The sequence below is a fragment of the Hoplias malabaricus genome, chromosome 14 (genome assembly GCF_029633855.1).
Source record: "Hoplias malabaricus isolate fHopMal1 chromosome 14, fHopMal1.hap1, whole genome shotgun sequence".
Lineage (NCBI taxonomy): Eukaryota > Metazoa > Chordata > Actinopteri > Characiformes > Erythrinidae > Hoplias > Hoplias malabaricus.
Genome location: NC_089813.1, coordinates 12,954,571 through 12,969,190, shown reverse-complemented (window position 1 = coordinate 12,969,190; position 14,620 = coordinate 12,954,571). Strand labels below are relative to the sequence as shown.

The 14,620-nt window shown below is 38.1% G+C and overlaps 2 protein-coding genes across 2 annotated transcripts in view; both read right to left on the bottom strand.

Moving 5' to 3' along the window:
- The window catches only part of LOC136665666 (carcinoembryonic antigen-related cell adhesion molecule 5-like), a 210,748-nt gene that overhangs the window by 114,911 nt on the left and 81,217 nt on the right, over window positions 1–14,620 (bottom strand). The gene's annotated exons all lie outside the window — the stretch shown is intronic.
- The window catches only part of LOC136666190 (basement membrane-specific heparan sulfate proteoglycan core protein-like), a 47,421-nt gene that overhangs the window by 10,914 nt on the left and 21,887 nt on the right, over window positions 1–14,620 (bottom strand). Inside the window, exons 11-12 of the mRNA XM_066644260.1 lie at window positions 4,242–4,514; window positions 2,327–2,587 (exon numbers count right to left, since the gene is read on the bottom strand). Coding sequence (XP_066500357.1) covers window positions 2,327–2,587; window positions 4,242–4,514 — 534 coding nt within the window. The remainder of the gene's footprint in view (window positions 1–2,326; window positions 2,588–4,241; window positions 4,515–14,620) is intronic.

The window sequence follows — 14,620 nt, the reverse complement described above, 5'->3', positions numbered from 1 at the left end:
GCTCATTCTGTGCTGTTTGAAAGACACTGGGGTCTATTTGTTTCTTAAATGATTAAATGCTACTGTTCCAGTTTGTGGATGAGATATTTTCACTCTCCAACGACCTGAACATTTCCTCTTATTTGTATCTTCCACTTTGTGGCGGTGGATAAACTCAGACTAAGTTTTACTTCAGTGGATCAGTGTATTTTTTCTTCATGAAGCAGCTGTCATGAAGCGAGCTGTGGTGCTGTGAAAAAGAGTCAGACATTTAAACAAACACTGGATAAGTTTTTTTGCTCCTGGGTCTCCCCCCAGTGTAATTCAGATTTACAGCACTGTATTGAAATCAATGGGGAAAGTGAGGGAGGTGATTGGTTTCCTACCCTCTTCCAAAAGTTACATAATGCAGTTTCTGCAGTGCTGAACCCAGCATAATCAGGACTGAGGCTCTTTTCTCCATATTATAAAACAGTAAAGCATCACAATGATTTTGAAGCTATAATTTTAAAGTAAAATATTTTGTAGCATTCCTTTAAATAATAAATGAAGAACTAACAGTGGTGTGAAAAGTGTTTGCCCCCTTCATGATTTCTTATTTCTGAAAACCTTCATTTGAAAACTGCATTTTGTGTTTACTTGTGTTGTCTTTGACTAACATTTAAATTTGTCTGATGATCTGAAACATTTAAGAGTGACAAACATGCAAAAAAATAAGAAATAATGAAGGGGGCAAACACTTTTTCACACCACTGTATATAAACTCCTGGACCTGAGAAAACATCAAAACTGTCTCCATCAGACAAACAACACTTAAAGCTTTCATCTGCACTCCTGAAAACATCCATTCTCCTGCTGTGAGCTATGGGTCTGAAAGGAAGTGTAAATGTCAATAATCAATCCACCCCAGAGTCCAGACCTCAACATCACTGAATGTGTTTGGATTTATTTGGATCTTTGAGAAGCAGAGAATGGAAACAACATGTAAAACTGAACTTTGGAGGAGTGAAGAAATCAAGGCTCAATAATCTCCTGAAAAAACTAATCTCCTGAAGCTATAACAGAAGAAAGTAATGGATTTAAATATTTATAATGTATTCATAAACTAATATCTCTTAGAACAGAAATAATGTAACAATGGAGTCACACTCACCTGATACAGTCAGTGTTAAAGGGGCGCTGGTGTGTGTATATTCGGTCTGACGATCCTTTTCCTTTACAGGTATAAACACCTTTATGAGTCTGAGCAACAGAACTGATGACATATTCCTTCCTTTGAGAACTGGGGTGAGGAACATTACTCTGATACCACTCATAATTCTGGTAATCTCCACTTTGTGTGTCACATGTCAGAGTGACTCTCTCTCCGATGAACACACTCTGAGCTGGTTGGACCTTCACTCTAGGCGTTGGTCTCTCTGTTCAAAGATCACAAATAATTCTGAAATGTTTATCATAACAAAACAAAACATTTGATCTCCATTTATTTTTTTTATTATGTTTTTCTGTGAAAAAAATGTCTTCACAAACGAACCAAACAACTGTCAAACATTAGAACGCTATGAGTTTTGTGTGAATTCTCTGCACATTTCTGAGTGGGTTTCTCCTGCAGTTTTTAAATCTCTTTTTCTGTTTCTGATCCTGGCTCCTTTATTCTCGATTGAATTTTTGGATCGCTGCTTGTACTTGTTTACCTCGTGTTTTCGTCTGTTTTGGACTCTGTGCTCTGCCCCTGACACTGGTTTTAGAGTTGAGTAGAGTTCAGTTAAATCTCTATAATGATCAGTTTAAAGAGCTGAATCACTACTAATAGAAGAAGATTAAAAGATTTCCTTCACCCTCACTTCTAGTTCTAGTTTATTTACATGTTTCTAATGCTCATCTAGTCTGATTATTCTTTTCCTCCATTTCTCTATCAGCTGCAGAGATTTAACTGAATACTGGGAATAATGGGTGATTCATTTTTAAAGATGTGTCTCACAGCAGTTATAAACTGTAAAATGCAGCATGAAAGTCTTCATTACACTGTCTACAAAAGACAGAACAATGAAGAATATGATGAGAAAAGTCATAAGGAAATATTGAGGACTATTGGAAGACTATATTTGAAAACTTTATTTTTTATTTTTTATTGCATTTAACTACTAACTACTTAGTGTTTATCTTAAGTTCCCTTGTATGTTTTTTCTTCTGAAAGCTTTTGTGAATCTGGCCACTTATTCCCTGATTGCACCATAATCCCCTGTGGCTACAATAGAGGAAAAGGACAGATGTATATATTTATAATTCATTTCTATATTACTGTATTTCTAACAACAGAATAATGTAATAAAGGTGTAACACTCACCTGATACAGTCAGTGTAACAGAGGCACTGGTGTGTGTGTTTATTCGGCCTGAAAGTCCTCCTCTACAGGAATAAGCTCCTCCATGATTCCCATCAACTGTAGGGATGTGGTACGTCTTTGAGTGCTGAGACTGCTGTGTGTCACCCTTAAACCAATAATAACTCCAGGAATCTTCACTGTGTATTTCACACGTCAGAGTGACTGTCTCTCCGATGAAAACACTCAGATCTGGCTGGATCTTCACTGTAGGTGTTGGTGTCTCTGTTCAAAGTTCACAAATGCTTTTAAATATTTATCATATCAGAACAAAACCTTGTATCTCCATTTCTGATGTTTCTCACGTTTTCTCTGACTCTGGAAACACCAACTGCACTTTTATTCTGGGACAGATTTCTTCACAAAAAAAACAATTAATACTCAAACACTTCTTTAAATAGAAAATTAACTTTTTACTGCTCCTGTAAAGTTAGTTTTGGAGAAAGAAATGTTTCCTTTTGAGAGCAATGACATACTTTCAATATTAAAATAAAAAAACACATATTTCTAACCCCGTTATTTGTAAATTAGGAAACAGAAGTCATCACATAACTCTGACTGTAATTGAATGGTATCACTGTAGAACACAGAATAATAATCTCCCTGAGCGCTGCACACTGAAACTCTGTTCCTCCTGGAGTACACACTGCTGCACTGACTGTGTTGTTGTGTCTATCTTCAGGAATCAGAGGAGGGTGTAAATACTGAGAGTCTTTCCTCCAGAAAATCTCCATCCAGTCGACTGTGACAGCTCACAGCTCAGAGTAAGTGTGTCTCCAGTAAAGACTGTGCTCTGAGACTCCACTCTCAGTCTGGGTTTTACTGCTGATATGAAATGATGAAGTCAGTTAAATATCTGACATTTTGTTAGAACACAGTGTTAGAACAAACCTGCAAATGGACCCAGTTCACTCTGTAGACCCTTCATTGTGTTTATTGAGGTGCTATAAACAAATCCATCATTGGTAAATTATATCATTTGTTCCTTTTACATTTTAATAATGAATACATGCTCATACTGTCCTGAGTGAAAGACTGAACTGGAGTCTATTCCATATTTATTTGTTAAAATCTTATATACTGCTCTATCAATTTGTGGAAGGGATATTTTTCACTCTTCAACCTAAACATTTCCTCTTATTGGTATTTTCCACTTTGTGGCTGTGGATAAATCTAGATCAGTGGTTCCCAAACTTTTGCTGCAGTGCTCCTTTTATAGATAGCACCTGTAATGAGATGAACTGTGGTGCTGTGAAAAAGTCAGACATGTGCTTAAAGAAGAGGAGAGTCAAATATTTAAATATTTAAATAATAAAAAAGAAGAAAACTAAAAATGTTCTGGACCTGATAAACCTGGTCTCTATCAGATAAACAACACTTAGAGAAACACTGGGTAAGATTTGGGTTTTTGCTGCTGGGGCGCCCCCTAGTGTAGTTCATTTTTACAGCACTTTACAGAGATCAGAGGGGGAGTGGTGTTCTACACTCCTCCAAAACGTACATAGTGCAGTTTCTGCAGTGCTGAGTCCAGAGTAGCAATCACAGAGGTTCCTAAAAGACTAATCCTCTGATGCTATAGTACAGGCAAAGAATAGATTTGTATATTTATAAAGCACTTCTAGATTAATAAATCATACTATAAACTGTAATAAAGACATCACACAAACCTGGTACAGTTAGTGTAACAGCCTAACTGGAGTGTGTGTGTGTGTGTGTGTGTGTGTTACAGTTATAAACACCTGCATGATACAGATTAATTTCAGAGATTTATTCTCCTTCCACTGTGGAGATTCACTGAGGGGGATGTCGTCCTTATACCACACAAAGTTCTGAACTCAGGTTTTTAGTAAAATAGAAATCAGTAGCAGTCAATACATACCTCTGACTGTAACCTGGACAGTGTCACTGAAGTAATAAGGATTGTCACCTGGCCGGCCCACTGCACACTGGAACTTTGTTACTCCTGGAGTAGACAATGTTACACTGACTCTGCTGCGTCTATTTTCAGGAATCAGAAGAGGTTGTAAATTCTGAGAGTTTGTATTCCAGTAAAACTCCCATCCAGTGTAATCTGGCGGCTCACAGCTCAGAGTAACTGTGTCTCCAGTAAAGACTGCGTCCTGAGGCTGCACTTTCAGTTTGGGTTTATATTCTGTTGATATGAAATGATGAATTACAATGTACAGTTTTCTTCAACATTTGCCCCTTGATCAAATGACATTGTTAAACATTATATCATTTCCTCTTCATGGACTGAATTTCTTTATATTTTAGTGAAAAGTAACTAGTCATTTGTTAGATGTAAAACATTGGACATGTGTTTGTTTCAACATAAATATAGCAACATGCGACATTTAGTTTTTCTCTGTAGTGTGTTCCATATTTTCAACAAAACAGCTGATTTTTGTCCTCCAGAATACAACCATTTTAATAATTATAATTAATTACATCATTTTACTTATTTCACAAAAGACACAAACTGAATCATGTATTATTAAATAATTAATTCATTAATTGATTCATTTGTTCATTCAATGTTTGTAACTGCAATCCTAAACTGTCCAGGGTGTGTTCCCACCTTACGCCCAATCCATCACAGGGCAACACACACTCACACACTCACACCTATGGACACTACTGCACAAACACTCCATTTAACAACATGTGTTTCTGGACTGTGGGAGGAAAGCAGAGCACCTGGAGGAAGCCCACACAGACACAGGGAGAACACACCAAACTCCTCACAGACAGTGACCTGAGGTGGGGCTCAAAAACACAACCCCAAGCCTGTACTAATCAAGTGATGATTTTACTCTGGTTTTGTCTGAGATTCATTTAATTCATTATTAATAAAAATGTATTAACAGAATGATCAGTTTTAAAGGAGTCAGTTTCAAAGGATGACAGTTTCACTGTTCAAAGATCACAAGTACCTTTGTAATGTGTATCGTCACAGGAAGAAAACCTTCTGTGCAGAAATCAGCTGCTTTTTGCCCTGCTTCATATTTTTTAGCACATTTAATCACACATTAATATTTATTATTTTTATTTATTTAACAATGCAGAAGGATTTAAACTATATATTATAGCGGCACTGGCTTGGGGTCTCACAGGAGAGTTCCCAGCATGCACTGCGTCCTCCCCTGGTTTGTAGATTTAGGGCTAATTTTGGGGTTTATGTTGCAGTTGGTGGTTGTTCATATCAGGGAGGGTTTTCTCTTATGTTTCTGTGTGTTTGGGCGTGGTGTGTAGTGAGACGTGTTGTTGTTTGGGGGCTCACTGTCAGAATGAAGTGTGGTGGTTGTGATGCCCCTGAATCTGGCTACAGACTAAGTCTAGGCCAAACACAGCCTGTTCACTTGTGCCATTTTGCACTATTTTGCTCTTTTAAGGCACTTAGTAAAACGTTGCTTGTTACAGCACGGCTGTATCTCAGTATCATCCCAGTGTCTGCCAAAATATAAACACAAACATTAGAAAATAGATGTCCATAAATGTGGAAAATGTGCACTAAAATGTAAGTTATATTCCTTTAGTGGGTTTAGCAGAGGGTCTCCAAACTGCTGCATACAACTGTAAACAGTCACCGAGGCTATTAGTAATTTATAATAATTAGTAATAAACATGACTAATTACTAATAATGTAATTATAATGTCACTCTACCGTCCTAAAAGCATGAAAGTTTCTATGACTCTGAATGTCTCTGTGTTCTGTTTCTGTTCAGTCAGTCTGCACTTCAAAAGCTCTCCCTAAAAAACCCTGAAATTTGATTTCTGATTTTTCTGCACTGTCAGTGTTAGGATTAGGTTCAAATACAGCCACAATTCACACTCCTCTCATAGAAAATGAAGAAAACAAACATTTTGCAACTGATTATATTTATCAGCTGAATCTTTCAGATGTAAAAATGGAGAGAGGTACACCACTCTGTAAAAGACTGCACAGACAAATAGTGACATAATTCCAGAATAAAGTTTCTCTGAATAAAACAGTAAAGAACTTGGTGATATCATCATCTTCAGTACTTAAGTATCTTGAGTACGAGTGTCTTGAGTCTGAAAACAAATATGGAATGGCCATGATCTTTGGGCCCTCAGATGGCACTATATTAAAAGAAGACATGATACTGCAGCAGAAATCACTGCAGGAAATCAGGAACACTCCCCAAAACCACACACACTGCATCCACAAATACAAGTTAAAATTCTACCATAAAGAACAGAAACCATATAAAACAAGATCCAGAAACGCAGCTGCCTTCTCAGCCCAAGAGCAGTTAAATTGCAGTATTTTGGAGGCAACAAATGGGGGTAAATTTGAAAACTTTCCTGTGGTTAAACAAATCAAAATTAATTCCTTTTGGAAATCATGGAACGTTCCAGACTGAATAGGAGAAGGGTAATCTGGCTTGTATTCAGCACAGTTTAAATATAAATACATAATCAGTTAAATGTATATTTTTAAATTTTATAGAACAATATAATAGTTTACAGTTCCTAATCTGTTGTGTGAAGGTCAGTAGTGTCACCAACTATGATTCACCAACAACACAATCATCATGATATTTTAAAACCTTTGTGTGTGTGTGCATGTGTGCGTGCGTGTGTGTGTGGTATGTGTGTGTGTGTGTGTGTGTGTGTGTATTGTGTTGTTTTCATAAACAAGAGGGAATCTGAACTTTTCTACTTTTCAAGTTGGAAAATTCCATTTGAAAACCTGAGGCCACAGTCCCAACCTCAGAGTAGTTAAAGCTGTTCAGTGACTACTCTTTTATCCCATTTCAACACGGCGTGTCCACTGACGCAGAACTAATAAAATAGGCTTTTGATTCAAAGTTGAAGACAAAGTTAAGATGTTTGCAACATTTCTGACCAAACAGCAGCCAAATCACCACAGCTTTCATACATTTTAAAAATATATTTAACCAAAGCCCAAAAATCTAGATTCAAATTGTATTCAGACAGCAGTCAAATCAGTGATAACTGAGTGGAAGTGTGCAATTTCCCATCTTCAGACTGTTGCATAAATCCTTTTTTTGCAGGAAGCTTGAATATTATGAGCTCTCAGCGTAAATGTAATAATAATTCTCTTTGATGGATTTTTGTATGATTTTTCTTGCAGTTTTACACATCAGCTACATTCCATTAGCAGGATTTATACCTGAATTTATCATCATTTCTGATCACTGTGCAACAATAACACCACTCAAGGTTTCTATTTCTAACAATTTTAACACGTGACTAAGCAGATTTTATAAAGCTTTTGTTGGAAAACAAACCACAGAGCTGGCTATAATACATTTACACAACAAATCTATTGATTTTAATTGATACTTAATTAATAATGTTAAAATAGTCTTAATAAAGAAATGAATTTAGGGTTCATTTTGTGTCAAATGTTTTTGCATGAACTCTCTCATTTATAGCACTGCTGGAGCTTATACTGAAACTGTGTTACAGTCAGTCTGGGTGGTGTTAACACACTTGCTGGTTGTTTGGTCTTAGAATGCAAGCTTGTTCACATTGTAGGCCACAGTCCCTCAAAACTCTACTTCAGCTCTGGGAACAGATTTTGTAACTAAATATTCATGGAAGAGAAAATAAACCTTCTGAACACAGTCCAAATGTCTGTGTCCTCACATGGCCATTTAAATACGCAGAATACTCTGTAATACTCTGTGTATGTGAATGATAATGAGAGAGTTCAGTAGCTGTATGTAATGATTCACCTTTACTTTGTCCACGGTGGAAGAGCAGAACCAGCACTGCAGCAGAGAGAGAAACAGAGGACATGACGTATTAGTGTGAAACATCAGCAGGTAAAACACACAGAATGAAGAAATCTGAAAGAGCTGGAGCTCTTTTTATAAAGTAAAATATTCAGAATCACATGATTACAGTGAAAAAAAACACTCTAAAAATGTAACTACATAGAAATTAAGGCTCTGTAAATCAGCAGCTCAAATCACTGGCCTGCTTTTAGTTCAGTAAGACAACTAAAATACCCTTTCTGATCTTAAACCAGTTTAGTGGAGAACAACGTCTGACAAAACATGGTTCAAAATGGAACACATTTTTTATGTAAAATCTGCTGTTTGATCATCCACCTCATATTTCCACAGCAACATCATCTGTTAAACCTACAGTAATCTGACACACATTTCTCAGAACTGAATGTTTTTAATCAGCAACTTAAAGAAATATTTTCTAGCTTAATGCAGTAAAATTGTGGGACAAATACGATTCATGCTCCGTTACTCTTTCAGTGTCAGGAGTCAATCACTGAAAGTGAATCACTGAATTACTGAAAATATTTCTTTCCACTGTCATCCTTTGTGCCTGAGCATTATTTTAGAGGTAACATTGCTCAAGGACACTTTGACCATGGATTTTCTTGCCGCTTGTGAGGATCAAACCAGTACTAACCCTGCTCCTCTAACCATTAAGTCATGGCTGCCTCCTCCAAAAACACAGTGGAGAGCGCAAACGCAGTCACCCACAGAAATTATTCAGCTGAGAACAATGGATGATTCTCACTTTGGGTGAACCACCTTCGTGATCACAGTGTCACCTCTGCCAGGTACAAATACTGATACTGAATGTTCTCATTTTTGCTTGTTCTGAATTTACAGTAGGGACAACCCTGTGGAGGACAGTACTGTGGTGCAACAGGTAGCAGTCACACAGCTCTAGAGTCCTGGGTCATGGGTTTGAACTGTGACGAGTTTGGTGTATTCTCCCTGTGTCAGTGTGGGTTTCCTCCTTGTGCTCCAGTTTCCTCTCACTGTCTAAAAACACAGGTTAGTAGGAGAACTGGCTACTCGAACGTGTACTTAGGTGTGTGAGTGAATCCCCCCCACCCCAGTGATTTTCAGTCCAGCATTTCTCACTGATGTCAGACAAATACTAACTTCGGATCAGTACCAGCTGTATTCAAAAGTAAAAGAAGGCAGTGTGTACATCTCAGAGAAATGACAACAAACATTTGCCAACACAGCAGTGTATCAGTGCAAAATAAGTGGTGAAACAACTTTTTAAAATCTGAAAAGTATGAAAACTACACTAATCTCACACTCCTCTGATACAGCCTCAGCACTGCAGACCTCATATAAAACATATTTCAGTCTCCACAGCTGATATTTTCTGAACTACTTTGTGATAAACCATAAATCTAAGTTTTTACCAAAAATATCGACTCAAAATATTTATACTGAATGTTACCAAAAGCCCATGTGCCTGTTTTATCTCATGCTGTATATGAATTAAGTTTACACTTATACAGTGAGGTACATTTCCACTTAAACTTATGCAGAATTCTTCACAAAATGCTGATTCTTAAAGCATTTGAATTAAGATAAAACTGAAATATTTATGTTGTCTGTATTACAACAGACAGTCTTTGTGGCAGATTCTCTCCTCTGTTATGGATCTGAAACCCTGGACAACTCTTAATACTTTGACTCTAACTGAACAGAACAGTTACTTTATCAACATCTTCAAACAGCACTCACTGTAATAACAATATAAACAGAGCTTTTACTCACAGAGCATCACACAGAGACGACTGAACTCCATACTGCTCCAGACGTGTCGTAGAAACTGACTGTTAGACCCCACTTCTGCTTTTAAACACAGTCACAGAGAAAAAGCGAGAGAGTGAGAGAGCGAGAGAGTGAGAGAGATGCACGTAAAGAAGTCTAGAGAGCTCCTGACATATGAATTTATCAAAAACTACTTAACTCTAAAGCAGTTTTACAGAGTAGATGTTTAAGGTTCAGATTTGTTCCCATTACAAACAGATACAGGTCACTCACAAATGTTTGTGAACAGTAAAAACAGCTAAATCTGATCTGAACAAATAAATCTGAATTGATTAAAGAGGGTTTTAGAGAACCACAACCTTTGTGTTATTTCAAGTATAATCTTGTTAATATTTTTATTTTGCTGCATTTTTACATTTGTTTGTTTGTGTGCCTGTGCAGCTAAAACAGACCTGCTCTTTCCGGCCACAATTCGATGGTTGTTGTGGCTGTTTGTTCATTTCAACCGTGGTTGGTACAAGAAGAATAGTGCAGGATGAGATCTGACAGTTTGAGGTGGGGTGTGTGGGAGGGGGGAGTTGGGGTAGGGGGAGGTTTGTAAGCTCCTTCTGTAAACATAATTGAGAATGTTCTACTATTCTTGTCTTTTGACCTATATAATAAAAGGTAGCTTGACAAATAATCAGTTATGTACATTAATATTCAGGGCATATGTAATGTGCACTGTAGCATGGTAACAGTATTTGAATTATTTCTGCTTAATTGTGATTATCAATCATAAATTATTATTATTATTATTATTATTATTATTATTATTATTATTGTTATTATTATTATTACTAATTTTAGACAATAACAATATTAATAATTTATCAGCAATTGGGATACTATTCACGTTAAGGAGTGAGTTTCAGGATTTTCAGATGTCACGCCTACATCTCAGGACTCAAATTCCCAGAATGCACCTGTCAGTCACATGACTACCCGCCGGTCTCCCTCACCAGAATTCTAATTACACACACCTGTTTGTCTCCCTATTTATACCCCATTCAGTGAACTGTTCCCTGCCGAGTATTGCTTTGGTTCTCCCATGCATACAACGCGTTCCCTTGTATTTTGTCTGACGGTTTCTTGTTGCCTACTTCCTGCCTGTGTTCCCGATTTACGTCTCCTGCCTTGTCCCTTTTGGTACTGTTTGTATTCTTTGGTTTTCGAACTCTGCCTGTTTTTGACTACGGTTTTTGCCCATCCTCTGAGGTACTGTTTGCTCCTGTTATTGAACTTTGCCTGCCTTGTGATTACTCTTTTGGATAACGACATTAAAAGGACTATTTACTGTGTTCCGCGACTGTCAGCTTTCTGTTATGTCATGACATCAGACTTCATGCACAAATTCTCTACACAGTATTATTTCAAATCAAAGAATACAAAAGTCTCATGTGATGGCTTCCAGTGCTCTCCTGAATGTGAACAGTTTTTGGATATGATGGCGAGTGTGACCCATTGGAGGGGTGAGGAGACACCAAGAAAAATTGGCACAGTGAAGCTGACAAATGCTGTGACCCTTTTACCTAGACATGAACACTTAGTTTGGGGAAGACTCCCTAGTGAGTCTCCCATGTCTTTGGGAAGCACAGTAAGTGTGGAATCCACCACATCCAGGCCTGTACCAAGAAATGTTCTTGTGGGAAAGGTGATCACGCCCATGTGGGGAGACTGTTGGATCCCTATAAAAATTCTCAATCCCACAGAAAAACCTATTACCTTAAGAAGAAACTGCAAACTAGCCGATGTCTCTCCATGTTTCGCTGCACAAGATCTTGCATTATTCCAAGGAATATGTCAGAAAAAACAGATGGATGCAACCCAACAGTTACCGAAGATGAACCTGACTGGTAATGATGAAGCTACTTAAGATATGAAATCTTAAATTTACCTGTGCAGTGCAGTTTTTCATAAAAATAGTACATCAAAAAATGTGTGTGTCATAAATACAACCCGGATTCCAAAAAAGTTGGGACACTAAACAAATTGTGAATAAAAACTGAATGCAATGATGTGGAGATGGCAAATGTCAATATTTTATTTGTAATAGAACATAGATGACAGATCAACTGTTTAATCTGTGTAAATGTAACATTTTAAAGGAAAAATATGTTGATTCAAAATTTCACAGTGTCAACAAATCCCAAAAAAGTTGGGACAAGTAGCAATAAGTGGCTGGAAAAAGGAAATTGAGCATATAATGAACAGCTGGAAGACCAATTAACCCTAATTAGGTCAATTGACAACATGATTGGGTATAAAAAGAGCTTCTCAGAGTGTCAGTGTCTCTCTGAAGCCAAGATGGTAAGAGGATCACCAATTCCATTGTTGCACAGAAAGATAGTGCAGCAATACCAGAATGGTGTTACCCAACGTAAAATAGCACAGACTTTTAAATTATCATCATCAACCATGCATAACATCATCAAAAGATTCAGAGAATTTGGAACAATTGCTGTGCGTAAGGGTCAAGGCCGTAATACTCTACTGGATGCTTGTGATCTCCGGGCCCTTAAACATCACTGCACCTCAAACAGGAAAGCCACTGTCAAGGAAATAACAGAATGGGCTCAGGAATACTTCCAGAAAGCACTGTCAGTGAACACAATCCACCGTGCCATCCGCCGTTGCCAGCTGAAACTCTACAGTGCAAAGAGGAAGCCATTTCTAAGCAAGCTCCACAACCTAATTGTTCAACCTAATAATGCCAGACCACATTCTGCAGCAATCACAACATCATGGCTACGTAGGAGAAGGATCCGGGTACTGAAATGGCCAAGACGATTGAACAGTTAGAGGCCTGTAATAGACATGAATGGGAGAGCATTCCTATTTCTAAACTTGAGAAACTGGTCTCCTCTGTCCCCAGACATCGGAGTGTTGTAAGAAGAAGGGGGGATGCCAGACAGTGGTAAAAAATGGCCTTGTCCCAACTTTTTGGGGATTTGTTGACGCCATGAAATTTTGAAACAACATATTTTTCCCTTAAAATGATACATTCTCTCAGTTTAAACTTTTGATCTGTGATTTGTGTTCTATTCTGAATAAAATATTAGATGTTGGCACCTCCACATCATTGCATTCAGTTTTTATTCACAATTTGTTTAGTGTCCCAACTTTTTTGGAATCCGGTTTGTACAAAGTTGATCTGAAGAGAAAAACAGTGAGCTCTGTGTGTGTGTCTGTGTGTGTTACTGAACTGAAGGATCAGAGCTGCAGAGATCTCAGAGTGGGACCTCACTGATACCCTCTCATACAGTTAAGAAAGGATTATTTTTGTGAAACATATATGAATTAAGTAATAAATCAAATATACCCCTGTGTTTACCCCTTTAACAATCAGATATTACACTTCATTGTCTTTATTTATAATAAAAAGCAGCACAGAGGCTTTCTTGTGACCTTCCAGGCTGTGTTTCATATCTCTGTAGCTCTGTTTGTGTGGTGAGTCAGGTCTGAAATAAATTACTGTATAAAATGATGCTTGCTGATGTTTCTCCATTTAGCTGATCTTGAGGGAAGCTCAGATGTATCTTCTGCTGTCTTACCTTTCTCAGAACTGTGTCCGTGTTACAGTAATACAATAACCCTGCCTAGTATTGTATGACCAGGGGTACTTGGCCTGTGACAATGCTTAGATAGGTGAGACGTCTAAGCGTAGTGTCCACATGAAAGTCAGGACTAAAGATTTCTGAGCAGAGCATCACACTGCCTCCACTGGCTTGCTTACTTCCTATAGTGCATCCAGCTAAGCAAAGCATCCACATCCAAAGGGGAGAAGCTCGGATTTCATTGGAGGTGGGGGTGCACTTTGTTAAACAGCTTTTGAATGTTCTTTGATATCAACATTAAACGTTTGTAACGGGTAGTTTCCGGTGGTTATGAATGTGATGAGACAAAGGTTGCCCTTCACTAGAGACTGTGTATGTGGATGTTATATTTGCCTGTTTACTTCTGTGGTCTCTTTGCCAGCAAACTGAGTAAGGGGAGGTTGATCGGACAGAGTCCACCAATGGGGTGTGCTGTAGGGCCCACGACTAGCTTATAGGGAGGGAGAGTCTTGGTCACAACCCGGTAAAGAGATTCTGTTGATGTACGTGCACTAACCGGTTATGTTTCTCTAAAGCCTTATATTATCTCATGTTACTTTGTTTGGTTGTTTTTTGTGAATAAATGTGTAGCCTATTCTTATATGTTGGACACACCCCTTGGATTCCATGGTTCAGTCCAGGGGTGGGGCCAATCATATAAGAAGAAGGGAAACAGGTAGCAAGGGGGAGACTAGCTGGAGAACACTCACCAAAGTCCGAGAGGGAGCTAGCTTAGAGAAAGAGTCCCATGGGCTTGTGACTTGGAGCCATACTTACCTGTGCTGCATAAGAGTCAGGTTTACTGTTTTAACTCCTGTTTATTTCCATTTCAGGTTTTGTTTGTTTCTGTTCTGTTTTATTCCAACAAAATTACTCACTGTGCACCAGATCCCCAGAAATCATCATCTTTTCCATCTACACCCATCCTCATTCACCCTTGATCACAACCGACCAGGTGACTTCGTGTCTCCTCATTGGGGATTCGGCGAAGCATCGTCAAAATGAACACAGATCTCTTGGAGGAATAGAGCAATACCTGAGTGAGCTACCAGCTATTACAAGATCAGAGCCAAATGCTAAGC